The sequence below is a fragment of the Nesoenas mayeri genome (assembly GCF_963082525.1).
Source record: "Nesoenas mayeri genome assembly, chromosome: 15".
Lineage (NCBI taxonomy): Eukaryota > Metazoa > Chordata > Aves > Columbiformes > Columbidae > Nesoenas > Nesoenas mayeri.
Genome location: NC_137559.1, coordinates 9,713,255 through 9,738,486, shown reverse-complemented (window position 1 = coordinate 9,738,486; position 25,232 = coordinate 9,713,255). Strand labels below are relative to the sequence as shown.

General features: G+C 55.1%; 3 protein-coding genes across 4 annotated transcripts in view; all 3 read left to right on the top strand.

Annotated features, from left to right (window-relative positions):
- Positions 1-1,483: 1,483 nt before the first annotated feature.
- Positions 1,484-3,869, top strand: NME4 (NME/NM23 nucleoside diphosphate kinase 4; the record flags this gene model as incomplete). The annotated part of the gene is made up of 5 exons (XM_080353875.1): positions 1,484-1,574; positions 3,114-3,244; positions 3,387-3,488; positions 3,562-3,674; positions 3,749-3,869. The coding sequence occupies 5 exons, from the start codon at positions 1,484-1,486 to the stop codon at positions 3,867-3,869; spliced, it is 558 nt and encodes a 185-aa protein (XP_080210001.1).
- Positions 3,870-4,882: 1,013 nt separating this feature from the next.
- DECR2 (2,4-dienoyl-CoA reductase 2) lies at positions 4,883-11,450 on the top strand. Of its 2 annotated transcripts, none has more exons than XM_080354252.1 (9): positions 4,883-5,017; positions 5,136-5,204; positions 5,642-5,693; positions 7,205-7,340; positions 7,705-7,829; positions 8,389-8,482; positions 8,736-8,840; positions 9,444-9,632; positions 10,370-11,450. In XM_080354252.1, exons 1-9 carry the CDS (start codon positions 4,911-4,913, stop codon positions 10,402-10,404), a joined length of 912 nt encoding a protein of 303 aa, XP_080210378.1. In that variant the 5' UTR covers positions 4,883-4,910; the 3' UTR covers positions 10,405-11,450. The 2 variants fall into 2 exon arrangements, with proteins under 2 accessions (XP_080210378.1, XP_080210379.1); XM_080354253.1 differs by having other exon boundaries at positions 9,444-9,661; positions 10,370-10,497.
- A 1,365-nt stretch (positions 11,451-12,815) lies between these two features.
- Positions 12,816-25,232, top strand: part of RAB11FIP3 (RAB11 family interacting protein 3) — a gene marked incomplete at its 5' end in the record, with an annotated part of 72,203 nt that continues 59,786 nt past the window's right edge. Inside the window, one exon of the mRNA XM_080354304.1 lies at positions 12,816-13,145. Coding sequence (XP_080210430.1) covers positions 12,816-13,145 — 330 coding nt within the window. The remainder of the gene's footprint in view (positions 13,146-25,232) is intronic.

The window sequence follows — 25,232 nt, the reverse complement described above, 5'->3', positions numbered from 1 at the left end:
CTGTCACCCCTGGCACAGCAGATACTGGAGAGGGGATTTTCTATCCTTTAGCCCTCCAGCTTCTGGCCAGCAAAGAGTCCATTTTGCAAGAGCCTGTGATCTCTGCCCCTGGGAAGCCATGTCAAATGGTTTTGCAGCTGTGCTGAGCACATTCCCCATGTGCCCCCAGCCTGTGGCTATTGGGAGCCCTGATCCCCCCACTCCCTGTACTTGGGGGGACAGGAAGGAAATGAGGAAGGAGATGGAGACCAAGGAGCCAAGCCCAGCCTCCCTGGGGTCCCCAGCCCCATTAATCACCTTGAGCCACTGTGCGTTGTGTGTGTTCCTTGACTCATCACTCATTATCACAGGTTTAGAAAACAGGCTTGAAGTGATCAGTTTTTTCCATGAACTAGCAGATATTTTAATAGCAATGTTTGTGTCAAGCTGCTCTCCCAAAAGGTGTCTTGGGAGGGATAGTAAGGTCAATAGAGTGCTTTCCCAGCATGGGATCTAGGATGGGGCTGCCTGTACAAACCAGACCCGGAGAACTGCCTGCAGGGCTGCCCATGCCTTTCAGGAGCAGGCAGAGCTCCCTCACCTGTTTACTTCAACCCCAAGGAAAACTCAAATCTGAGCAGGAGTGCTGTGAAGAGGAGCATCCTTCTCTCCCGCACCCAAGGCTGTGCCCATTGCTGCTTCACAAACTCCCTGTCTTTTCTGCCTCCTTCAGCACAGGCTGGAGTGGAGGAAGGGGCCTCTGTCCCTGTCACCTCTGCATGCACAGGGCTCGACCCCCTCCCTGCTTCCCACAGCCTTCAGTGATGATTTAAAACACAGGGGCTCCCCCCTGGGCTGTGCTGCAGGAGACCCGGCGCCTTGCAGCCCTTTCCGAGCACACACTACGTGGCCAGGGCAGCCCCGTGTCCCATGGGGCGGGCACTAGCCTGGGTGCTGCCACTGTGGCCCTTCAACAGGGCTGGGGGGTCCACGCAGCACCGAGCTCCCTTGCACCCCAGGCTGGATGGGCTGATGCGGAGTCTGTCCCCGCTTGCACCGTCGGGGTAAAGCTCGAAGCAGGTCTGTTTTTTCGCAGGGTCTGGGCCCCACATGTCCCTGGGTCACCCGTGGGTGGTGCAGGCTCTGCTCCCACTGGGGCTCAGCCCCGCAGAAGGAAGGGCTCCGTGCCGGGGGATGCTCCACAGGAGAAGGTTGTTCCATACCGAGGATGCTCCGTGCCGGAGATGCTCCGTACTGTTCTGTACCGGGGACGCTCCGCACCGCGGGGCTGCTCCGTGCCGGGGATGCCCTGTACCGGGATGCTCCGTGCCGGGGATGCCCTGTACCGGGATGCTCTGTGCAGGCGCGGTGGCCGCCCGGTCCCGGCGGCTGCTTTAAGGGGAGGGACGGAAACCTGACCCATCCCCGGGCTCGGCCGGGCTCTTAAAGCCTCCGCGGGGCGGCCGAGCCCCGCCGCGGCCAGGTCCGACCCGCCGGCCCCGCCATGGGCTCCCTGGGGCGCTGCCTGGCCCGGAGCCTGCTGCGGGGGCAGCCGGGCCTGAGCCTCCCCCACGGGCCCCGCTGCTACGGCTCCGGTGAGACACGGCCCCGTCCTGGCCCCCGGCCCCTTCCCCATCTGGTTCCCGGGCACCCTGTCCCCACCCTTGTCCTGCCCTCAGTCCCTTCCCCATCCTGCCCCTGGGGACCCTGTCCCCATCCTCATCCTGCCCTAGGGGCCCGATCCTCATCCCTGTCCTGCCCTGGAGGACCCTCTCCCCGTACCCATCCTGTCCGTCGCTGCTTCACTATCCTGCCCTTGGGGACCCCATCCCAATCCTTGTCCTGCTCCTGAGCATCCTATCCTGTCCCCATCCTGCCCTCATCCTGCCCCTGTGAACCCGATCCCCATCCCCGTCCTGCCTCAGTCCCCTGCCCATCCTGCCCCCTGGGACTCCTGTCCCCAGTGTGTCCCTGTGGTGCCCACTGTCCCATCCCCTCCTAGTCGCCCTGGCCCCCCAGTGCCCTGTCCCTCTGCTCAAGGGGCAGCCCTTCGGAGGGGGTGTCCAGCTTACGGGGCCTTTCACTTCTTTGCAGTGCGGGTCAGTGCCGCAGTCTCCTGCCCCTTCCCATGCACCATGATGGGGCAGAGGCTGGAGCTGGTGGCTCCTCTGGCACTGTTCTGTGGATCCTGAGGGGTTTTGTGTCCCCAGGGCCGGGATGAGTCAACCCCTGTGCCATCCCCAGGGCGGGAGCTGTGTGAAGCCTGGTCACGTCCAGCAACACCCAGAAGAGTGGGTGACATCGTGGGGTCTGCCCCCACTGGCACTGTGGACTGGCCTTACAGCCCAGGGCAGGATCCTGAAGCCTGGGGCTGGCAGGGAATGTCCCGGCTTGGCGGCCTCTCTCCCTCTCCCTTTCCCTCCTTCCTGTCCTGTTCCTCTGGCGGACAGGACATGCTGTCCCCTGGGGACTTCTGTCCCCTCCAGCCAGCGTGGCTCCAGCAGGGCCAGTGTCAGGGCTGAGGGCGTGATGGTGATGCTGGTCCCTGCTGTCCCACGGTGCCGTGGGTGATGGTGGGGCTGGACCCTGCTGTGCCGCAGTCCACGGGTGACAGTGATGCTGGACCCTCCCATCTCACAGTATCCATTTTGCTCTCCGCCAGCGGAGGGCTGCAACCAGAGGCCTGTTTTGTGCCAAGGCTGGTGCCCCACTGCCTCCAGGCAGGGGGAAGCACTTGAGCCGGGCAGGAGTGATGGCACATGGGCTGGCTCCTGCAACCCCAACACCAGGACACGGCAGCTGAAACCAGAACCAGCCTGTTAAAGGGTGTTTCCCAGCCACAGTGTGTTCCCAGCACCTACCTGGGCTTTGCAATGTGTCCCCTGGGTCTCCCGCAGGACCCTCCCAGTCTGCAAGGCACAGCTTGGCCAGGGGGATACAGCCCTGGGATGGGGACAGGGATGGGGACAGGATCACCCCACAGCAGCCGCTGCCTGCTGGAACTGAGCAGTGACACGTGGTGCCCCAGGCGCAATATGCGGTCCTGTTGCCACAAACCATGCCCATGTTCTGTGTCTGGCGGTGACCCGTGTGCCATGCCTGGCAGTGACACTGGTCCCCCTGTCCCCACGCAGCCCCGCCAGAGCTGCAGGAGAAGACACTGGTGCTGGTGAAGCCGGACGCGGTGCAGCGGCGGCTGGTGGGGAACGTCATCCAGCGCTTTGAGCGGCGTGGCTTCAAGCTGGTGGCCATGAAGCTGCTCCAGGTACCCATCCCCACCGAGCTGTCGCCTGTCCCCGCTGGGGACCCAGCTCCCCGCGCCCTGCAGCTGGCTCAGGGGGCGCCATGAGGCAGTGCCGGGGGGGCACTGGCCAGGTGTCCCCACTGTCACCCTGTACTGCCATCAGGCAGACCAGGGTCTCCTGGACAAGCACTACCAGCAGCTGCGGCAGAAGCCCTTCTACCCAGCGCTCCTCGCCTACATGACCTCAGGGCCACTGGTGGCCATGGTGAGGGGCTGCTACAGGGGATTTGGGGGTCCCGGGGAGGATCCAGGGGGCTCAGGTGTCCCCTGTCCCACAGGTGTGGGAGGGCTACAACGTGGTCAGGTCCACACGGGCCATGGTGGGGGATACGGACTCAGCAGTGGCGGCAGCAGGCACCATCCGGGGAGACTTCAGCATGCATGTCAGCAGGTAGGGGTGCGGGGCAGGTGGCAGGGCTGGCGGTGGGACCCCACGGCCACGGCACCGTCCCCATCCCTGTGCAGGAACGTGGTCCACGCCAGTGACTCGGTGGAGACGGCCCAGCGGGAGATCGGCTTCTGGTTCCAGCGGAACGAGCTGGTGGCCTGGGAGAGCGGAGACCGGGACTACACCTGGGGGCCGTAGGGCAGCCCTGGCCGGCACCGAGCCCCCCCCCGGGCAGGACCCCCCGCCCCTCAATAAACCCCGTGCCTCCGGTCACGGCTCCGGTCCCCTCCCTCGGACACTGTCAGGCAGCCATGGGGCCACCAGGGGGCACTGGGGTGGTACTGGGGGCACTTGAACGATACTGGGATGTCCCAGAGCTCACTGCGGGGATACTGGGAAGCTCTGGGAGGCACTGGCATATCCCTGGGGTGGTACTGGAAAGCTCTGGGAGGAACTGGGATGTCACTGGGTGGCCGTGGGACAGTACTGAGAAGCTCTGGGGAGTTACTGGGAAGGTCAGACAGGCACTGAGATGTCACTGTGAAGGGCTGGGATGTCTTTGGGGGGCATTAGGGTGGTACTGGGGGGCACTGGGCTGTCCCTGGGGGGCACTGGGGTGGTACCGGCAAGCTCTGGGAGGCACGGGGTTGTCCCTGTGAAGTGCTCAGGTGTCCCCAGGAGGCACTGCGGTGATACTGGGAGGTTCTGGGAGGGACTGGCACAGCCCTGGGCTGGTACTGGGAATCTCTGGGGGGCACTGGAATGTCGTCAGGGTACTGGAAGGCACTGCGCTGTCCTGGGGGCCACTGGGGCGGTACTGGGCAGCTCTGGGAGACAGAGATGTCCCTGTGAAGTGCTTGTGTGTCGTCAGGGGGCACTGCGGTGATACTGGGAAGCTCTGGGGGTCACTGGGCTGTCCCCGGGGGCAGCAGGAGGCTCTGCAGGTCCCTGGAAGAGCCCGGGCTGGGTCTGGGCTGGCAAGGGGCGTCCGAGGGGCTCCAGGGAGCACTGGGGTATCGTTGGGAGGGCCGGCGGTGCCGCCGGGCTGTCACCGGCACAGCAGCGTGCCCCTGGGGACACTGGGGGGCGCCATGAGACGCCGCGCCAGCCACGCGCCGTTGCCAGGCAACGCCTGCCGACGTCTGCGCATGCGCGGGGCGGGCCGTTTCCCGGCGAGGACTACATCTCCCGGCGTACTCTGCGGCGGCGCTGTCCCGGCGTGCTCTGCGGTGAGCCCCCATGGCGGCGGCAGCGGCGGCAGCGGCGGCATCGCGGCCGGCGCCGGACGTGGACAGCGATGAGTGCCTCCGCGAGTACCGCCACCTCTTCAGCCCCGACATCCTGGCGTGAGTGCCGGCGCGCTGAGGGCTCCGGCCCCTGGGTGCGGGGCCGCGGCCTGGGGTGTGCGGCCTCTCCTGCCCGCCTTGCTCGGCGCTCGCCTCTGACTGTCCTTTTGTCCCCCAGGGGCCAGGTGGCGTTCATCACCGGCGGCGGCTCGGGCATCGGCTTCCGCATCGCCGAGATCTTCATGAGGTGGGGGAGCGGCGGGGCTGCGGTTGGCGGCGGTGCCCGCGGGGTCTTGGGCCTCCTGGGGCGCCGGGGGGACAGAGCGGGAAGAGCTCCGCTTCCCCTGAGGCGGCTGTGGCAATGCGGCCTGGGGGAAGTGGAGTGTGAATTTGGGGGTACAGAGCCCTTAGGAGAGCTGTGAACAGGAGGTGCGGGCAGCCCTGCAGACTGGGGTGTGGGAGGCTGGGGCTGCCCCGGCACAGCGCTGGGACGGGTCTCCGGAGCCCCGGCCAGAACTCTGCCCCTTCGTGAGTCCTGTGGGCTTGGAGGAGCAGCACTCCCTCCAAGGATGTTGTGCCGCCTCCTGCTGCTCACCGACCAAACTCCTGGTAATCGCCAGAGGGCTGAGATGACTGAGAGGAGCTGGTGCCGTGTGGTCATTCTCATCAGCGTCTTCTTTGCAGGCACGGCTGCCGGACAGTCATCGCAAGCCGGAACCTGCAACGAGTGTCAGAGGTGAGTCTGTGGGCTCCAGCGGGAGAGACAAGCAGAAGGGAGAGCTGTGAACACCTGGAATTCCTTCTGCCCTCTTCTTTGGGCAAAGCTGGGAGCCCTGGGAATAGTGCAACAGGAGTGCCTCACCAGTGCTGCCTTGTCTTCTGCCAGCTCTGAGCACTCCAGCACCAGCAGTGACGGGAGGGACAGGTGTGGGTTTAGGATAAGCTGTACCTACTGCACCTTGCAGTAGAGCTCAATTAATTATGGACATACCTTCCCCCACCAGCTTTGGGAGCTTCTGTTCCAGGTATCACATCACCTTTTTGTTGATGAGACAGAGCAAAACAAACTGTGGGGAAGGTTTGTCAGCAGGGAAGTGGCAGAGCCCAAGGTCCAGCCTGAATCTCAGCCTCAAGTAGGGCAAGTCCTCTTTGTCCAAGGGTTACCTGGGCTGGGGGAGGTACTCTGATCCCCCAAATCTCATTTATATTGCATCTGGAGGATGCAGGGCTGGGAAGCTCTACTGGACTGTAGCTACCCTGTGGATGGTTGGGTTGAGCAAGCACCCACCCCCATGTGTCTGACTCCGGGCTGGGTTTTGGCTGATCACAGTTTCCATTCCTCACTGTGGCTTGTGCTGCGGTCTCAAGACAAAAGTGACTGTGAGAGCGCTTTGCGGTAGCTATGTGGGGCCTTCACTGAAATGTAATAATGATCAAAATCGGCACTTGGGAGTGAGCTGGCATGACCCAGCTGCCTGGAGGTGGTTAGTGCTGTCATTTCACATTTCTTCATGGTCACATACCAGAAAACAAGCTGCAAAGCTCAACGGCTTTTTGTTCCTAAGGGGCTGGGGTCTTCTGAGCACACAGGGGCTGCTTGCCTGTGCTCTTGACACTCGGTGTGCACTAGTTGGTGCTCAAACCCGGAAGGGCCCAATGAGCCCGAGCAGGAATGTTGCTGGGTGTTGTGCAGGGTTGTTGCGGAGTTTGTGCAACCCCTATGTTTAATTCGCTGGGGAGAGTCATGTTCTTAACGAGCACCGTGGGGCTGGTTTGTGGCAGGCGCTGAGCCGCAGAGCTGGCTGGCTCTGCCTCGCAGGCAGTGACCCTGGCAACTGCTGTTATGCATTTGTCCTTTTGCCTACTGACATTTTTGGATCTAAAGGTTAACTGTGCCTGGGCTCATGTCAAAAATGCCTTGTTCGGGTCCAAGCTTTGTACTTGCCCTGCAGAGATGCTGCTGGGGATATGTCAATGACAGGCCACAGAGATAACTGCGCCTGGTGAGGCCTCAGGGTCAGTCTGTTGTGTGGCTGGGACATGACATGCAGGAGCTTTCTCTGGCTGCCCCAGGGCTTTACCTGCTGCCAGGCTGAAGCCATCTGTGTTTAGGCAGGCCTCTTCCATGCCTACCGTATTTTGGATGGGGCTCCTGCCTGACTTCTTCCTCTCCTGCTACAAGGTCTGGGTCTAACCCTCACTGAAGGGCAGAGCCTCAGCAAGAACCTCATCTCTGTTATTTTGTAGGCCTCTAAAAAGCTGGTGACAGCCACAGGCCAGCAGTGCCTCCCTCTGTCCCTAGATGTCAGGCAGCCCCAAACCATTGAGGCAGCGGTGGATGAGGCACTGAAAGAATTCAAGCGGATTGACATCCTCATCAATGGTGAGCTGCTGGGATGGGAAGGGGGAAGATTTGGTACATTTGGCTTATGCTGCTTTGGTTTTGGAGCATCTGGACAGCCCCTGGGAGTACAGAGGAGATGGGCTCCGAGGAAGCGGAGACCTGCTCATGATACATGGCCATCCCTGCTTGCCTGGGTGTGGATATCCCTGCTCTCACTGCACCAGCAGCCTCCTGCCCTCAGGCTGGCTGTGCTACTGGGCACCCAGAGCCACAAGTTGTCTATCCCCATGCTCTCCAGTCTACCCAGATGGTATCGCTCGCCTTCCCTCTTGCAGAAGTGCACTGAACCTGCCTGATCTCTCTTGGCCCCATCTGACTCTGCTCCTGGCTGCTTGTACTTCAGGTGCTGCAGGAAACTTTCTGTGCCCAGCCAGTGCCCTGTCCTTCAATGCCTTCAAGACTGTGATAGATATTGATACCATTGGCACCTTCAACACCTCCAAAGTCCTCTTTGAGAAATATTTCCGGGTAAGTGGAACCAGAGCCAGAAGACGTGCTGGAAAGGCTCCTGGTAGGCAGGAGGTTAGTGTCAAACGAGCCACACTTTGCTCCTGAGAAATTCAGGGAAGTTTGAAGGACAGAAGGGAGCACAGAACCCATGTAGCAAGGGCCAGGCTGCTGGGCCTCTGCCACCACCCTGCTCAAATCCAGTCCATTCCATCCTAGGATTGGCAGCCCCTGCACAAGAACCAGGAATCCTGCCTGTACCCAGCCATGGGGCTTTGACTTTTGTGGCACCTTTCCATGCTCTGCCACCTGCCTGTGAGAAGCTGTGATCTGCTGCTCCTTTTCCAGCTCCTCTCCTTTCCCTTGGCCTTTGCTTGTCCCCTGCACCTCCCACCTCTCTGGAATGGCCCTGCTGGCTGCCTCAGTTTGGTGAGGCTGGGTGGGCAGTGCTGCCTTGGTGATGGGTTACTGCAGAGGTGGCAGTGCCCATGGGTGAGCCCAGCTCTCTTGTCCCATCACTCTCCTATGCGAACCTTTGTGCTGCTTGCTGCCTAACACCGCATCTCCTTTCCTTCCCCAGGACCACGGCGGGATCATCGTTAACATCACAGCAACCCTGGGCTACCGAGGGCAGGCCCTCCAGGTGCATGCTGGTTCTGCTAAGGCTGCCATAGGTACCTAAACACTCCTTGCTGGGGCTTTGTGTGAGAATCAGTAAGGAGGCTGGTTCTTCCCGAATATTGGAATGGGAGAGGTGAATGTAAATTGGTGTGGTTATAGGTTTGGGCTGAGGCCCTTCTCTCCCCCAGGCTTGCTTTTACTGGGCCCTTTATTCTTGTCCAGTCTCCTGTGGCTTTTTGCCCCCTACAGAAGTTACTGGAGTGGCTCTGCTCTCCATTTCTCATTCCCGTTGTAATCCCTTCCTAGATGCCATGACCCGTCATCTTGCCGTGGAGTGGGGACCCAATAACATCCGAGTGAACAGCTTGGCGCCAGGCCCCATTACAGGCACCGAGGGCTACCGGCGGCTGGGTGAGGCAACCTGGAGCTCCTGTCTCTGCTCAGTGGTGGCTTGCTGGCATCTGTTTGGGAGGAGGCTGTGATGGACCACCAGTGCCATGCAGCTCGTGGGGTGTGTGATGCAGTTGGGGCTGTTGTTGTTGGGCGTGGCTGTCCCATGACCCACCTGCACGTCTCTTTGGGGGAGCAGCCCTTCCTGTGTCCTTGGTACCTTGCGGGGCACTGATTTTTCTGCTGAATGGCAGCTTTTTATGCTCTTTGACACCATGAGCTTCTCACAAAGCTCAGCCTGACCACCTGCCATGCCTGATGGTGCAGCTCTTGCAGTCTATCAGTGGCACGTGCGTTCATCCATGGAGGCTGGGAAAGCTCTCTGAGGTCTTGTCTTGAACTCAGTGTTGTGGTACAAACCCCACTGCTGGGCTTGAGCTCCCCTCATTTAACACTCTTCTGAAGCATCTTCCTCTGGGCTGTCCCCAGGGCTGTGCCAGGATCTCCTGCATGTTCCCTGGGGCTCTCAGCAAGCCCTACGCAAGCAGTGCTGCCGTGTCTGGCAGGCAGTGGTGGTGGACAGAAGGTCCATGGTCCTACCTCACTCTTTCTTCCACCACTTAGGCGGGAGTTTTGCTAAGGAAGGAGGCCAGTTCGACATGATCCCCCTCCAGCGTGCAGGGAACAAGACGGAGATCGCCCACAGCACGCTGTACCTGGCAAGCCCCCTCTCCTCCTATGTGACGGGAACCACCTTGGTCGTGGATGGTGGGAGCTGGCTGACCTCTGCCAACAACTTTCCCGCCTTGCTGGGTATTGCTTCATCCTCTGCTAAACTCTAGGTGACGTGCATTTCCCGCTCTGTGGAAATAAAGCAGGGCTCGTGTCAGCCTTCTTCAAGTGCCTTGGTCATCTGGTACCAGCACTAGGCTCTGCCCCTCCTGTGTTGGGGCAGAGGAGACAGATGGTGGGTGTCAGGGTTTCTGGGTGAGGGGAGCCATCCTGGGTCTTGACATGAAAGCACTTTTTTCAAGCCTTCCTCTGTTTTTTGGGAAGGTGGAGCAGGGTCTTCCCCCGTGCTGTTATCAGAGCAGGCACCGAGCAACATGGGGAACATCTTTTGAGTCTTCATGGATGGTTCTAGGGGTTACTTGGGAGAGGCAGGAGAAATTGCTGGGTTTTTCCTCTAAGCCTGGGGTTTATGAGGTATCTCTTGTTGTTCCTGCTGGAGGCTCCATGTCTGGACACTTTCGAGTGTCCCCTGAAGCGACATCATTCCCCTCTATTGTGCCTCATCAGCAGAACTGGGCACAGAGGGTCCTGACAGCTTTTGCCTGTCTTTTCTTCCTTGCATGAGGTACTGCGATGTGTCTTGTGTTGCAGCTGAACTGTATGCAGGATTCTGCAGAGGTGGGATGGGAGCTGACACCTGGTTACTGGGGCTTTCTAGGAGAGGGGTTTCCCTTCTTCCCCTCACCCCCTGCCTGGCAGCCCCCCCCAGCTCAGCAGGCCTGGGCAGAACTCTGTACCCACTCCCTGCTGTCTTGCAGATTTGTGGGCTGCAGGAGCAAACAAAAATCAATGATGGACAGCCTGAGACTGACCGATGGACAGAAACAAGATGGAGTGCTGCTGCTCTGGGACATCTTGGGGTGACGTCTCACAGTGTCATAGCCGATAGTTGCTGCCGGTGACTGGTAGTTACACTGATTCTGCCTCAGGGAGGAAGTGCTAGGGTGCTGGGTGGGGAGCAAGGCCACCCCTGTTCTGTGCTGTTACTTTCTTCTGAGATGACATGGCAGAGGGTGCAGGGACAGTGTGGGGTGTGCAGACTGTGACGTTCACTGTCCATTTGTGTATCCTCTGATTTGCTCTCCTGGCCTTTCCCAAGTCCCTGGCAGTGCTGCCCATGGTTACCTGTCCTCTTCCTCCCCTCTCCCCCACTTCACCCTGGGAGCTGCCTAAGACACCCAGCAGCAGCTCCTTTTTGGGAGGGGAGAGTAGTTCAGCCTGTCCTGGGCTGAGATCAGCATTTTGGGGGCAGCTCTGGCTTGGCAACAGGAACTGGCAGCTCTCGGGGTGGGGGGAAACAAGAACCAAGCTGGCCACTGGTGGGGGAAATGGCCCTGTCCCCTCTGGGGGTTCCTAAAGGGGCAGCAGTCCCCAGAGCAGATTTAGCTGGGGTGTCCTTCTGGGAGTAGAGGTGGTGTGAGGTTGGAGCCCACCAGGGCTGGCTCTGTACGCTATAGTACTGTATCTGTTGGGAGCCTGGAATGTCCAATTGTCTGTCTGCCCCCCAGTCTGTCAGTCTCGTGCTGTCTCCTTTCTTCATATAGACACTACAGCTGAGGGTGAATCAAGGGCTACTGAATTTCAGTTCTTTCTGAGGTGACTGATGCAGGGGCCACACCAGCTCTGCGCTGGGCTGCCAGAGCCAAACATGCCCCTGGTGCCAGCACCTCAGGGGCACACACACACACCCTGCTCGTGTGCTGTGGCCTCCTGCTGCTGACGGCAATCTTTAAGCTTATCCTGAATTCCATAAAGCTTGTTTTTCTACTTGATTGTCTTTCCTACTTGATTGTAGACTTGCCAGGTTTTGCTCCTTCCTCTAGGCCACAAATAAAGAACATCCACCCTGAGCTGTGACGCTTCTCATCTGTTTGTCTGGGATGATCCTGCGGCCTCTGACTGCTGGGCCCTCGGGAAGGTTTGCTGGTGCTCCTTGTCCTCTGTTGAGCCGGCGGTGGCAACAGGAAGAGCTTTAGGAGGCAAGTCATGTGTTTGGTCAGAGCACCAATGTATAGATCACTGCTACACGAGCAAAGCCAGTGCCTGTGCCCTGTGGTGCTGACTGATCCTGGGGGCCCGAATTGTGCCCTGAGGGAGGCTGAAAAACCACCTTGTGCAGTCCCAGTCTTCGGTGGCTGTTGGACACTGTCACCCCATACAAGTGGTCTTTGAGGACCTGGCCACTTCTTGGCCCCAGCCAGCTCTGGGGAGAGGGTTCCAGCAGCCACTGGGTCCCTCAGCAGAGGTGACAGGGAAGTGCTGAGGGATTTGGTGGGAGGGACACGCCGATCCCTTCAGCGGCCATGGGGATGTGGTGCTTGCCCTGTGGTCTGGACACTTTGCCCAGGACTCTCCTAAGATTTGCCTCCGGCCACAATATCCCTCTTCCCAGACAACACAGGTATTTCCTCCTGGAGAGGGACTGTGGGGGGTTTGCTGGTCCAGGCTTCTGCATCCCTCTTTAACGGGGTCTCGGTTCAGCATGTCCGGGCGGGTTGGGGACTGTCTGTAATGACACGAGGTCCCTCCCACAGGCTCAGCTCCGGCCAAGCCCGGCGCGGGGTGCACGGGGCGGCTGACACGGGCAGTGTGGGGCCGGGGGTGGGTTCCGTGACGCACACTGCCCCCGGCTGCGGTGGTCCCGGTGCCCCCACGACCCGGAGTGGGGCGCGGGCGGAACGTGCGCGTGCACCGCGTGGCCCTTACCCCTCCAGCCGCGCGCCAGGCGGGGCGGGGCCTTCCCACGGCCTCGCGCCGCGTCGGGGTGGGCGTGAGGGCGCACGGGCAGACGAGTGACGTCACCGCCCCGGCTACTGCGGCGGCCACCGCGCTGGACCGGCGGTTCGCCGCGGGCTGCCCCGGAGCGGCGGCGCGGCCGGGCGGGGTTGTTTCTCGGCACCGCCGCCTCCTCCCACTCCCGGTTGCGGGGAGGAACCGCGTCACCCCGGCGCTCGGAGCCGCCAGTCGCGGGTGGGGCGGGGCCGCCCCCGGTGAGAGCGCGGCGGGCGGGGCCGACGCCGCCTCGCACAAAGCCGTGTGCCCGGGTGCGGGCGGAGCCACCGCCGGCACTGCGCTGGCATCGCCGCACCGGTACCGGCACCGCCCCGCCAGGCGGCCGTGATGTGAGGCGGTGATGGCCGCGGGGCATGGCCGCCGGGCAGCGGCGGGGCGGGCGGCGGCGGGCGCTGAGCGCCGCCGGTGAAAATGGAGCCGCATCCGCCGGCGGCCGTGCCCGAGCCCCCGCTCCCCCGGGGGCCGCGGCAGGACGGGCCGGAGCCGGAGCCGGAGCTAGAGCTAGAGCTAGAGCCGGTCTTCTGGGCACCTGAGGCCGCCGAGCCCGCCCCGGGGCCGCCGCCGTGGTCCCCGCCGGAGCGGGGGGGCTGCCCGGCCCTGGAGGAGCCCGTGGAGCCCCCGGCCCGGCCGGAGGAGGAGCCGCGCCTCCGGTCTGTCTTCGATGCCCTGGACCGCGACGGTGACGGCTTCGTGCGTGTGGAGGAGTTTGTCCAGTTCGCCACGGCCTACGGTGCCGAGCAGGTGAGGCTGGTGGCTTCCCCGGGCACCGGGGCTCGGTCCACCCCGGGGCCCGGTCAGGCCTGTGGGCCCGGTGGGGCCGGGGCCTCCCCTCACACCTGCCCGGTCGGTGTCCGCAGAGATCAGTGCCCCCGGGGAAGGAGCCGTGGGCCCTGGGTGCGAGCCGAGCGATGGCTCCTGTGCCGTGCACTCCGCAGCTGGTGCCCGTAGTGGGGAGCCCCCATGCTGGGCCTTCGGTGGTCACCCATGTGCCGAAGGGGTGATGAGCAAAGGCAGCTCACGTTTACAGCAGCAGCCGTTGGCGGAGCTTTAACCATGAGCGAGGACAGTGACTGCATCACCGGCCTCCGGGCTGGCCCAAGTGAAGGGCACTCGTGGGCTGAAATGGATGCAGGAGGTGTGGAGGGAGCCAGGCGAAACTGGAGCTCATATTTTCTAGGTCCTGATCCTCTGGGAACAGCGTCTCAGCAGTGCCGCGGGGAGCCCGCATCCCCTCTCTTTGTTCTCCATCACTAACGCGTTTTGGGTTTGCGCAGCTCCCGTGTGTAGGGGACCAGCAGCGAGGTCCTGGGATCTCAGGCGGCTCCATGCCCTTCCAGCTGCCCAGGGTCCCTGCGTGGGCCTGCTGGCACCACGCTGATACTGAGTCGCTCGTTTATCATGGGTTTGACAATCCTGAATGCTCTTTTTTCTTCTTTGTGCTGCTTTGTACCATGGTGAGCTTGTGTTTCCTTGTAGCAGATCGGATGCGATGTAATTTGAAGCTGCCTGGTATGACCCAAAATGGAGAGACCTCTAGCAGCATACCGGGGATGGAAATGAATTTGTTGACGTTTTGTACGTTGGCCTGCACTGGCATTGCTACAAGAAAAAAAAGGATTTATTTTTTTAAGGCATGTAGGTGTTGTTATGAAGTTTCTATGTGCTCACCCAGATCTGCTTTAATTTTTTATCTGTGGCTGCTGTGTAGTTATTGAAGTGGCATGACAAAGCAAATCATCGTGTATGAAGGAGTGTGTTGGCAGAGGAGGGTTTTTTATTTCTGTCCTCATGGTAAAAACACCTCTTAAAGATAAAATAAAGGCATTTCTTCTAGAAAATATCTCCATGAATTGGAAACGTGTAACTTCTTTGTCAGATCCTTGCTAGTAAGGAGCAGCGTGTGTGCAGATGGCATCGCTTACTGCTCGTTGCATGATTAACCAGGTAGCATCATGGCACTGGGGGGAGTTACACGATCTTCTCTGCAACATGCTCCTGCATCGGCTGGGCGAGAGGAGCTTTATTCAGCCTAAAGCCTCCAACTTGCACCTTCCTGCCGTGGTCTGAGCGCTCTGTGCTGCTGTGCGCCTGCCCGGTTGCTGTTGCCAGCAGAGGAAGCAGAAGGTCCGTTCACGCTGTCGTGCGAGTCATTCTGTAGCAGCTCATAGACCCGGTGTGTGTGATGGCCATCGCTTCAGGGCGCGGTGCAAGCATACGGAGAGACCGTTTGCCTCAGCGTGTCTCTCCCTGTGCTTTTGGTGTGGAGCAGCCCAGGCGCGTGTGAAATAAGGGCAGGCAGACTGCGTGTGCGCGGCAGGGGACGCGGCAGGTGGGTCTGGCCTTTGCCAGCACCAGCAGCTTGTGTGGCTCAGCCCAGACCTGCTGCTCCAGTCCCGTGTGGCACTTCTTGCTTTCATTCTGACATGGGACTTGTGCCAGCGCCTCAAAGGTGCAAGGATAAGCCTGTAAAGTGCTTTGAGATCTTGGCCTTAGAAGTGTTTGCAAACTGCTAGGGTCTCTAGTCAATGAAGCATGGTGTCCAGGGAGGTTTTGCACTGCTAGGAGCTGTCCGTGAAAATTGACTCAACTTAAAGTGGCTGTCTGCAGGCTTCTTGCCTTGGCGGTCCCTTTAACATCATTTGTTCCTTCCCACTGAGCACAGCTACCAGTAATGCTGTCCACGCTGAAATACATTATGCTTTTTAGATACATTTATCTTCAGCAAGAAACTCGTACAGCTAGCTCTTGGCGTGCAGAACAACTGTCCCTTGGTACAGCAAGTGCTGAACACCCTGGTGAGTTTGATGTGACAACAACTGAACCAACAGGTAACAGGCACCCCGGGAAACACAGTCTGGTACCTTCAGCAGAGGCACCCAGGAGAGGAGCAGTAATGTTTGTGATGCCTCTGTGTGCATCATTAGTAGCCTGCAGCTTAGGAAAGCAAGAAGGCAAACACAGTGTGAAGGAGAAGGGGTCAGTGATTGGGTCCGTAAGCTCCCAGCAAATGTGCAGAGTTATAAAGGGAAGTTTCTTGCCCAATTTTGTTTTAAACAGATGTAACTTGGGCTAACACAGAGTCTTTTGAAAAATGGAAATCCAGCTCAGATGAAAGTTAAAGGATAGGAACATGACTAGGTGGGTAAAATGGTGTTAAGAGGACTAAATGGAAACTTCAAGATGTATACAAAGGTTGTACTGGAACTTGGAAGCTGGCAAGAGAGGTTCCAGGGTTTGATGAGCAAATTCCAGTCCTCTTACTGTCCCTAGCAAGAGGGGGAGGCACCTGCTTCCTTTTTTTCCTCCCCCTCCTTTCTCCTGGCTTCTGCCCACATGGGGGGTGCAGGAAAGGTTTGCATGGGGTGGTGGTGGAATAAATTGCTAAATTTAAGCACAGCAAGTGATTGCAGCCAGCTGATTCATCCTCAGGGAGGGTTGAGGAAAGCATGTGTGTGTATAGCCACATGTACAGTGGAGCTGGAAAGCAGTGAGTGTTGTTTTTAGTGTTCAGTAAAACACTAGGGGCATTTATGGACTACTGAGCTTAGTGCTGTCAGATTACTTGGCTGAAACAATTATTAGCTAAATGTCAAAGGAAAGAGACCAGCTGACATTTATGCCATAAAAATGACATGGCTGTGAATGTCTATTATGTGGGAGGTTTTAGTTTGTTTTGTTTGCTTTTTCTCTGTACAATGAAAACCATGATTAAAAAAAAATGGGGTGGGGAGTGGGGCTGGGGTGTTGTTTTGTTGTTTTTGCTTAACTGTCTTGGGTGGTTGAAGGACTGTCCTAAAGAGCTTCATGGTTGTGGTATTGGTAGTGAAGTGCCAGTATGGACCGGAAGAGATCAAGGCATGGAAACCTAAAAACAGTTTGTTCTTCTCTGAAATGACAGGGGCTTGAGGCTATCACCTTCACAGTAAAAGGTGCATGGAAACGATGATGCTGAGGTCCCAGTAGGTGGGGGGGACACCCTTAGATAGGAGTGGCCTTGGCCGTGAGCAGAGAAGATCCAGTCATGAGACAGTCCTCCAGCAATCTGTAACAGGTGACTGTTTGTCAAACACAGATTATTGTGCCACTTGAAGAGCTTGCTGGGGCCCGTTATATGCTCCGTGGACTAGTAAACAAGATGAGGAAAAGGTCACAAGGATGGCTTGACTTCACGCAAAAGCCTCTGGGCTGCTCACTAGTAGCATGTGAGACTTATAAACGTGGTGTATTTTTATTGTCTCCTTTCTGTCCCCTTTATCACTTCCCCTGGGATCTGGTGCTCCCGTGGAGCTGCTGTGCAGGAGCAGCCCAAGGGGTCCCTCCCGCCAGCTGGTACCGCACCTGGAGTAAGGTTGGTTTAGACAGCGAGTTGGGAGGCAGAGGCACACTTCACTTAAATGTTGTGTCACTTCATAAAGCCAGGAGGTTTGTATCTTGCAGTTCTGTGGTTTATACAGAAACTAAGGCTATTGTGCAATACTTTAAAACAGCAAATACATAATTTATCTTACAGGTTGTACAGTTGCACTGTATCTGTCCTATCACAGTGACGCAGGGGCCAAGCCTTTTCTCACTAGATTTGTTACTAGGTGGAAATACAGGGTTGTGTTGGGGTGGAGTAGCACCTAGTGTTTGTAAGGCATGAGGAGAAGCTATCCTGCTGGCGTCTTGCATTGTTTTCCTTTTTGTTTTCATTTAGAAGACAGTTGGAGGTGGAAAAGCCTCTTGCACCACACGATCTCACTGCCTCTGCTCCATTAACAGAAGTCCCAGAGTTTGTTTAGCCCATCTTCAAATGCTCCAAGCTCTACAGCCTCTCTGCCCTCCATACTCTGACAGAGATCTTTGTCTTTTTGTTTTGTTTTGTTTTTCCTTAATGATTGGTTCAAACTTCATCTCAATGTGCTTCGTGTTGCTCTCCTCAACATTTATGTCCTTCGAGTATCTGTCCTTGACTGCCAGCCTTCCTCAGCCCCCACATCAGTTTATTCTCAGCTGAGCTCTCCATATTCAGCTTTGAACTTTTCCTCGCGCGATGGTTTCTGAAGCTTTTTATCAGGTTTGTTACGCTGTTCCAAGCTCCCACCACCTTTTCAGCTTCTCGCAGTGAGATGCCCAGCCTGAGCCGGGTGCTGCAGAAGAAATCACGTTTTGGGGTAGCAGGTTTCACTCCAGACAGCGGCTGCAGAAAATGGTGGGATTTATTTTTATTTTTAAACAGAAAAATCTGTAAGATTTGGCAATTACTTTCTGGAACGAAGTCTGGGTAATGTCAAACTACAGCTTTTTAGTGGTTCCCCTGGTGAATTCAAGCTTGTTTTTCCTGCTCACCTCTGATGGATCCTCTGGGAACTGCACACAGACTCTGGATCAAATGCTTCTTACCTCCTGTGTAGTCCTCACTTGGAGTTGCTGACACTGCATCTGATCTTGGATGCCCTCCTTATTCCCCTTGGTTTCCTCCTGCTTCCTTCTGAAATCTAATAGTTGGATCTCTGTCATGAGGAAACCTCTTTTTTTTTTTTTTTTGAATTTTTTTGAGGGTTCTTACACCCTTTGAGCAGAGGAAATAACTGGATTTGCTTATAAAGAGGTTTCTAAAATTATCTTGCATGGATTCACAGGCCATGTAAATATGAGTGAAGCTTAAATTGCCTCCAACTGTGTTGCTGCTGCTGTACCTTTCAGAGGTTTTAATTGCTGTTTAACTTTGGTGTCTGCTGGTGAGAGTGGAGCCGGCATTGCAGCGAGGGTGATTTGTGGGTGTATAATAGGTTGGAGCGTGCCTGTGGACATGCATGTGTGTTTTGGAATAGAAACAGATCTGAAATATTTTGCTTGCTTTGACCAAGGGCCCAGTTTTTACCATTAAAAAATCATGGCAAAGCTCCTGTTTGCTTTGCTGGTTCAGGCTTAGCCCATCCTCACCTCCAATACCACTCAGGCTGCCTCTGCCCACCCCCTCTTCAAAGGTTTTTTTATCATCATTAATAACACATCCATTCTGCAGGAGCCTGAAGATGGGAGTTTTTCTTTTTCCCCTTGAGAGGAAAATGCTTCCAAGCCAACATATTTCATGCAATATATTTTGGGCGAGGTGGTTGCCGGTTAGCTGAAAATGGAATCTGCAAAGAAGTTTGTTCATTTGTAAATGTCCCAAAGACTCCAATAAAGAGATGATTTCTGTGCTCCTGGGTTTTTGCTTCTCCTATGAAGTTTTGGCTTTAAGCTTCTTGAAGGTGTCCCATTCTTGGGGTGGCTGGGAAGGGTTAGGAGCGTATCATACCGCAAACAGATCTTTTTGGTGATATGTTTCATACTTACATTTGTGGCTGTAATCAGATTGATGGCTTATCTGGGCTGGATCAAGTCTGGCAGGACCGTGAATACTCAAAGGCATGATTTGTCTGCACGGGCTGGGAGGGGGGCAGCGGTGGTAATTTTATCCCAGCTGCCAGTTTATTTAAGAAACCTTTTAATTCTTCCTTTCTCCTTCAGAGTGAGAATACAGCTATTGCTGAGCAGGGTGTTCATTTATTCTAATTACAGATCTTTGATAAAAGTTAGGTGAGTTCCTCTGGAATTTGAGATAATTTCTACAAATAAAGAAATGTTCTCCCCTTCCCTCATTCCCAGAAGAAAGAAAAAGCCTCAGTGCCACCTTTGAGTGCGGGATTTCCAGGGAAATGGGATGTGGATGCGGCACCCAGTATCCCCCAGCTGTGAGGCCAGTTTGTACGGGGTGAGTGCTGCTGAAGGCTGGGTCAGGAGTCTTAGCAGGTAAAAAGAAATCTAAAGGTTTTCAGAGGTGTTTGTTTGGTTGTCAATTATTCATTTAAAATTCTTGCAAGAGCTTTTTCCTGTCTTGTTTTGGTTTTGTTTTAATGCAATAGAATTTCTTCCAAAGTTTTGCTTAATGTTTGCCACAGCGTGTGGGGCAGCTGTCTATAAGACAACGGTGCATTCATGGGAGGCTTTCTCCCGTGTTGGGAGCAGGATATTTTTTAAGATTATGACTAGCAAAAATTGGATTTGGATCATCATTAACTGACTGGAATATGATATTGTACCACAACACGGTGATTCCGCTCTTTCAGAGCCATTTCGACCTGATATTGCTTATAACTGAACACTCTCAAAGCATTTCAGAGTAGCTTATATCATTGTGTAAGTCCATACAGCCAGTAATTGATAGTCATTACAGCAATTACCTACATAATTTCTCTCAGCTTTATTCTTGTTTTGACTTTCATCGTGCTGCTTGTTGTCAGATGAGATCCACTTTGAACCTAGCAACTTTTACATTATTTTTTTCCTGGCTTTTGATTTTTGCAAAAGAAATGACTTCGTACAGCTCAGCTTGGGCAGGTTGGTGTGCTTCTGCTGGGCCACCCTTGGCATCCCCTCTTCCCTGGGACCATTAGGTCCCCAACACTGGAAAGCTGCTGGTATAGTCCCCATGAGAGCAGGCAATGGGATGGCATGGATTATGGCTTGCTTTTCCTTATTTCTCCCACCTGTCTCCATCCTTCCAAAATTCTGCTTGGGTTTCTGGTGTAGAGCACAGGACTGGTCCTTCCATGTGAGCAACATCATCTGTCTTTGCTTAAACTCAAACACCTGTGGAAAATGTGGATACAAGCTTCTCTGCTGGCACATTTTCCCCGGCGTGCTGTGGGCAGGGGAGGGTGATGCTGGTTAGGGATGCAGCAGAGAGCGAGCTCTAGCAACTTGAAGCTGAAGATGCCATCTGACTGACCAGGTCTGAGCATGTCCATGGAGATGAAAAGGATTAGGTAAGCGATTTGAGATCTTGCTACTGCATTCACATTGTGAAACGTGCCTGCTGCCACAGATAGTGAATTTGTCCTTGTGGAATTGTGCATTTTGTGCTTTCAGTGACTCTTGCGCTCCCACGTGCCAAAGGCGGATCTGCCTCCTCACGGACTGTAACGCGTGTTCTTGGTGCTGTGCTCGGCTGCCCAGAGCTGCTCTCCTGATGGTGCTTTTTCATTACATCTGCAGTACAGCTGTTTGGTGAACTGGCCAAACCAAGTCTGCAACACAGTCATGCTTCTCTAGTTATTCAAGTCCAGCAACGCCCCCCAAGCTCTTTTCAGTCTTCATTTTTCCACTTTAAAAGTGTTGCATCTTTCCGCTTCCAAATTGATCTTTACCAGGATGACTCTGCCTGGTGGAGGTCCATGCTGGGCTGTGACATTGCAGTGGCACAGGGCTGTGATGGCCTGTGCATCACTGGTGACGCTGGTCCATGTGTGGCTGGATTGTGTGACGATGGCAAAGCACACGTGGGACGCTGCTGCAGGCTGATGCTTCCTACTGGTCCTGCTGGACTGCAAGTCCAGGTCTGAGGCTTCCCAGTGGAGACGGGACTTCAACTGAACGCAACGGGAGGGAGACATAATGGATTTCATAAGGCATAAAAATCACTGTTTCTTGATATCTTTGTGTGTTTCTGTTTGACAGCAGGAAGATACTGAAATACCCAGACGCCCAAAGGGAGCTCATCCTCTGTGCACATGGGGTGGGGCATGGACACAGTTCATATCAGTGGTGCTCAGCATGAATCTTGTTTTGGGAACCCAAAACATCCAAGCCCAAGGAGTAGCCTCAAGGATGTAAAAGGGTGGTGTAAAAGCCATTTTGGGCTTTCCACGTTGCTTGGAATCAGACAGAAATCGTCTCTTCTTCCCAGACTTTGGTTTGTCATGCAGTTTACCCTTCTCTGTAGAGTCTCTGCTGGAGTTGATACAGGTCAGGGAGTAAGTTGTTAACAGCCTTGTGGGTTTGTGGAGGAGGAGGGAAGAGGAGCGAGCATGCCCAAGGGCAGCCTTGGGGACAGCTGCTTCCCCAGCAGCTGCTGCCGCCAAGCTCAAGTGGATGGCGTTTGGTCCACAGGAGAAAAGCAGGCTGAAGGTGAGTTTAACAGAGCTCAGATCAACATACGTGGCAGTAGGTAATTCCGCAGTGTGCTGTTGTGGTTTTGGGGCTGGGCTGGGGTTTTTCTCAATGGAGGTGAGGAAGTGAGAGCCCTGGTGATCTGTGGGTCTGGGACAAGGCTCCCTGGTGGCTGGTGTGATGCTTCCTTACAGCTGTGAATGTGCTTTAGCCCCGGTGTTGGTCAGGGTCTTTCTGCTCTTAGAGCAGGAAGATGTGGAGGCTCCTTGGTGCTTGGCATGCTCCAAGCTCTGCTTCTCCCCATCCAGCTCCTTATGTTGTAAAAGCAAAAAAGCCTTGTCATAGAAAGAAATACTAGCGAGCAAATTCAGCAGTTTGGTATTGCTGAGTGTTATCTTATTTGAGGCAACTAACTAAGCTGAAGCGAGCAATCGGGTTGCAGTGGTGTTGCTTAAGTGACACCAGTTCTGGTGTTGTCTGTGTGGGTCCTGGCTCTGGTGTGTCCCCAGCACTGCAGAGCCCACCAGAGTCCTGGGTTGGGACAGTGACAGCTCTGGGGGTGTCCCAGGGTGCTGTGTGGGAAGAGCAGCATTGCTGTCTATGTTACGAGGGTTGGTTACAGCTGGGGGACAGGCTTTGTTTGAAGGCTGAATGTCCCTCTGTTTGGTTACGTTGTGAACAGCCTGGTAGTCTTCTGATTTTTATTTTTTAATTTTTTTTTAATAATGCATTGTAGTTCTTCAGAAAAAAGAGCTACTATTCCCTCTGCTACAATAACCCTTGGTGAAATACCAGTAGTGTTACACTAGGTTTGAGTCACCGCTGCTTCTAGAAGGGGTTTTCAGCTTGCAGAAGGTTTCTGGCTGTTCCTGCTTACTCCTCTCCCCTGAGAAGGAGTAAAATCAAAGGGAGAGGACCTGGTGCTGGGAGCCGCGTAATCTGGCAAGACTCGGTGGAGCCGACTGCGACAGCCCTGTGGAAAATCCATTTCCCAGAGTCCAATAGGAAACTCAGCTTGAGCAAAATGCACAGGAGGTAAAAGGAGCCCAAACCAACAGTTTGTAGAGAACAGAAGCTGTCAAGGGCAGGAAACAAACGGGGCAGGACAAGGGGACACAGGGCACAGTGCCGGACTGGGATCTGCGTGGCTGCTCCGTGGTTCTACAGTCCCAAGCAAACGCAGCATGAACTGGTGGGCTGCTTGAGGGGCCCTTCTGCTTAGGGTAAGTGTAGTGATGTTGAAAGTTAAACTCTTCTAATGGAAAAATAACATTCACTTCCACCTTGGCTTTAAAAGCTGATCAGGACATTGTGGCTTTCACTGCTGCCTTTGGCTGCAGAGGGATTAAAAGGCATCTGTTGCCTCCACTCTTGCGTGGCCGCATTCCTTATTTTTTCCAGGGGAGTGGCAGTTCTTCACCCTGCTCACTGTGTGTGCATGAGGAGATTGCAGCTGGGGGAAAAAGAAATTTGGATATCCCTGTGGAATTTTTTTCCTATGCCGGCTAAATGGATGCAGCAACTAGCTAATCCTCCCCGGGCTACTTGAAGCTCTGGGACTACTGTGCTGGCAGGAGCACAGCAGAAGGATGCCGAGAGCAGACACAAGGTTTGTGGGAGGGCACTTGTCCTGAAAGGGCCAGGGGAGATGCTGGAGACCTTGGTGTGCAACAGGGAGCTGGCTCTTGGACTTTGTGCTGCACATCTTCAGTCTCCGTGGAGCATCGGTTCCTTGGTGGCACGGTGGGGACAGGCTGGCAGCGTGGGTGGTGTGGCAGAGGTGCAGCAGGTGGAGGAGGGATGCTGGTGGGAGAGGAAGGACTGAAAGCCAGGGGCAGGTGACTTGTCTGCCAGCCTGGTGGAGACCTGCAAAGCCGTGCTGGAGCACCGGGAGCAGAAGCTCTGCTGGGCACGTGGTGGCTCCTGGAGAAACATTAATATTGTCCCAGGTGTTTTCTTTGTTGTTTTTGTGGTGAGGCTTGTGAGTCCCGTGCTTACAATGCCACCCTGAAGTCCTGGGCTCCCCAAGCTATGCATCTCAACCTCTTCTCCGTTCTGAACATCTACCTCTGAGCCTCGAAACCATTCTGGGCTGCTTTCTGCCCCCCTCCAGCACGTCTGCTTTGTGTACTTGCCTTTGCACAAACAGCCCTTTCTGAAGGCTGTGCGAAGGGTTGCCAAGAGGAGGGAACTCATTTGAAGCAGTTCTAAAACAGAAATGAGTCTTTATGCTTTGCTGGTCTCTGAATCACGCTTGTTTGTATTACGATAAACTTGGTTTTGACAGTGTGGCAGGCTCCGTCTGGCTGGGGAAGTCCAGTTAGTTCTCTCACGGTCGAGTCTCTAATATTTAGCTGCCTGGTTGGGAATGGGCTTGTGTCTTGCCCTCAGCTGGGCTGCAGCTCTGCAGCCCAAGGCTTCTTGTGGTCCCCAAATTCTCAGGGTCTGCAAGGTGAGAAGTGACTCCTCCTGCTTTCAGGGTTTGCTTGTTTGTGTGTTGGCAGTTGCAGGTTTCTCCTCTTTCTCGTTATTATGATTTTGTTTCAGAGATTATAGCATGTACATTGTATTTTGGAGAGGGTGAGTTAGTAAAAGTGAGTCCTGAGGTAGTGAGAGGATTTATTCTTGGATGTGTTATGGGGTTTTTGTGCTGCTTTCTAACCTGGTTGGGAGGAAATAGAAGCAAAAGCTGCAGTCTTGGATTTATAAGCCCAGTCTGTTTGGTAACCAAACATCCTCCATCACAGAAATACCTGGGTTTGTTGCAGGGGACTTTACGTGAAACCAGACCAGGCAGTGCAAAATATTCAGCATCTTAAAATGCCTTTTCTTCAATATGCGACCTCCTGGCATGTGTTATGGAGTTACTTTTTGTCTGATCAGATCAGCTCTGAAGCCCTGCATAGGCTTTCTGCCCCAGTTCCGTGCTCCAGCAGGATGCAGCCGTCCCGCCTCGAGCCCGGGATGACTTCGGCTGTGGTGCTTGGCTCTTCTCCCAAGGGTGGCTCCAGCCTAATTACTGCCTGTGGTTTATGTAAGAAGTAACCTAGCACTAAACTTTTTTCCTAATCCAGTCTCCTGCCTCTGAGTTGTGTTTGGAAGGGTGAGAACAGGCTTCTGTGTCATTAGAGGAACAAAAGCCTTCAATGTTTTGGAGGGTGGAGGAAGAACACTTTTCAAGTTTCATTAAACAAATGAATATGTTTATAGTAGAGCGTCACTGCTGAGGCCTTTGAGTGCTTAGGTAGTGACAGGAAATCTGGAGCACTTGAATCAAACGCAGTTAAATTTGTATAAAACTATTTCAGTGTAACTTATGTTCTTGTTAATATTTCCGAACCATCCTTGAAGTTGTTTCTTTAAATGTGGGGGTTTTTGTTTTTTTTTTCCTTAAATGTGTTGTTACACTTCAGTGACAACAATTGGTGGACAACTTGGAAATAGTCATGCTTGCTGTTTGAGAACACAGTTGAACATACGACAAACAGAGCCTGCTGAAGCCACAATGAACGTAAAGATATTGAGGCTGCCTGTGAATAAGCCTTGGAGCTGGTTGGGTTAGTCCAAAAAGTATCTGTAGGTAGTACAGACCAGAGGAATTTCTACCAGAAGGTAAAAAACCCAAAACTGCTGAATGTGGGTAATCTGGGCTGGCGAAGACATCCTGCACTTTGGCTCCACACTGTGTGCACAGGGTCTGGCTGGATGCACTGATTTGTTCTGGTTTCTTGAGAGGGTGGGCAGGAAGGGATTGGATCCTCAGGCTTCTCTGGCTGCCAGCTCTTTAAAACAAATTCTGGCTTCTCTTTCTTCTTCCTGTTGAATTTTGAACCTTGGAAGGGAAATCTTTTCCTTTGCACACTTTTGATGTGTATGGCACCCTGTGGATTTGGGAGGGAGATGCAGGAGACT

Excerpts from the sequence above, each read along its gene's own strand:
- DECR2 (XM_080354252.1), top strand. The coding sequence starts at position 4,911 with ATGGCGGCGGCAGCGGCGGCAGCGGCGGCATCGCGGCCGGCGCCGGAC. Across the intron at positions 5,018-5,135 it reads TTCAGCCCCGACATCCTGGC|GGGCCAGGTGGCGTTCATCA; the intron begins GTGAGTGCCGGC and ends TTTGTCCCCCAG. Across the intron at positions 7,830-8,388 it reads TCTTTGAGAAATATTTCCGG|GACCACGGCGGGATCATCGT; the intron begins GTAAGTGGAACC and ends TTCCTTCCCCAG.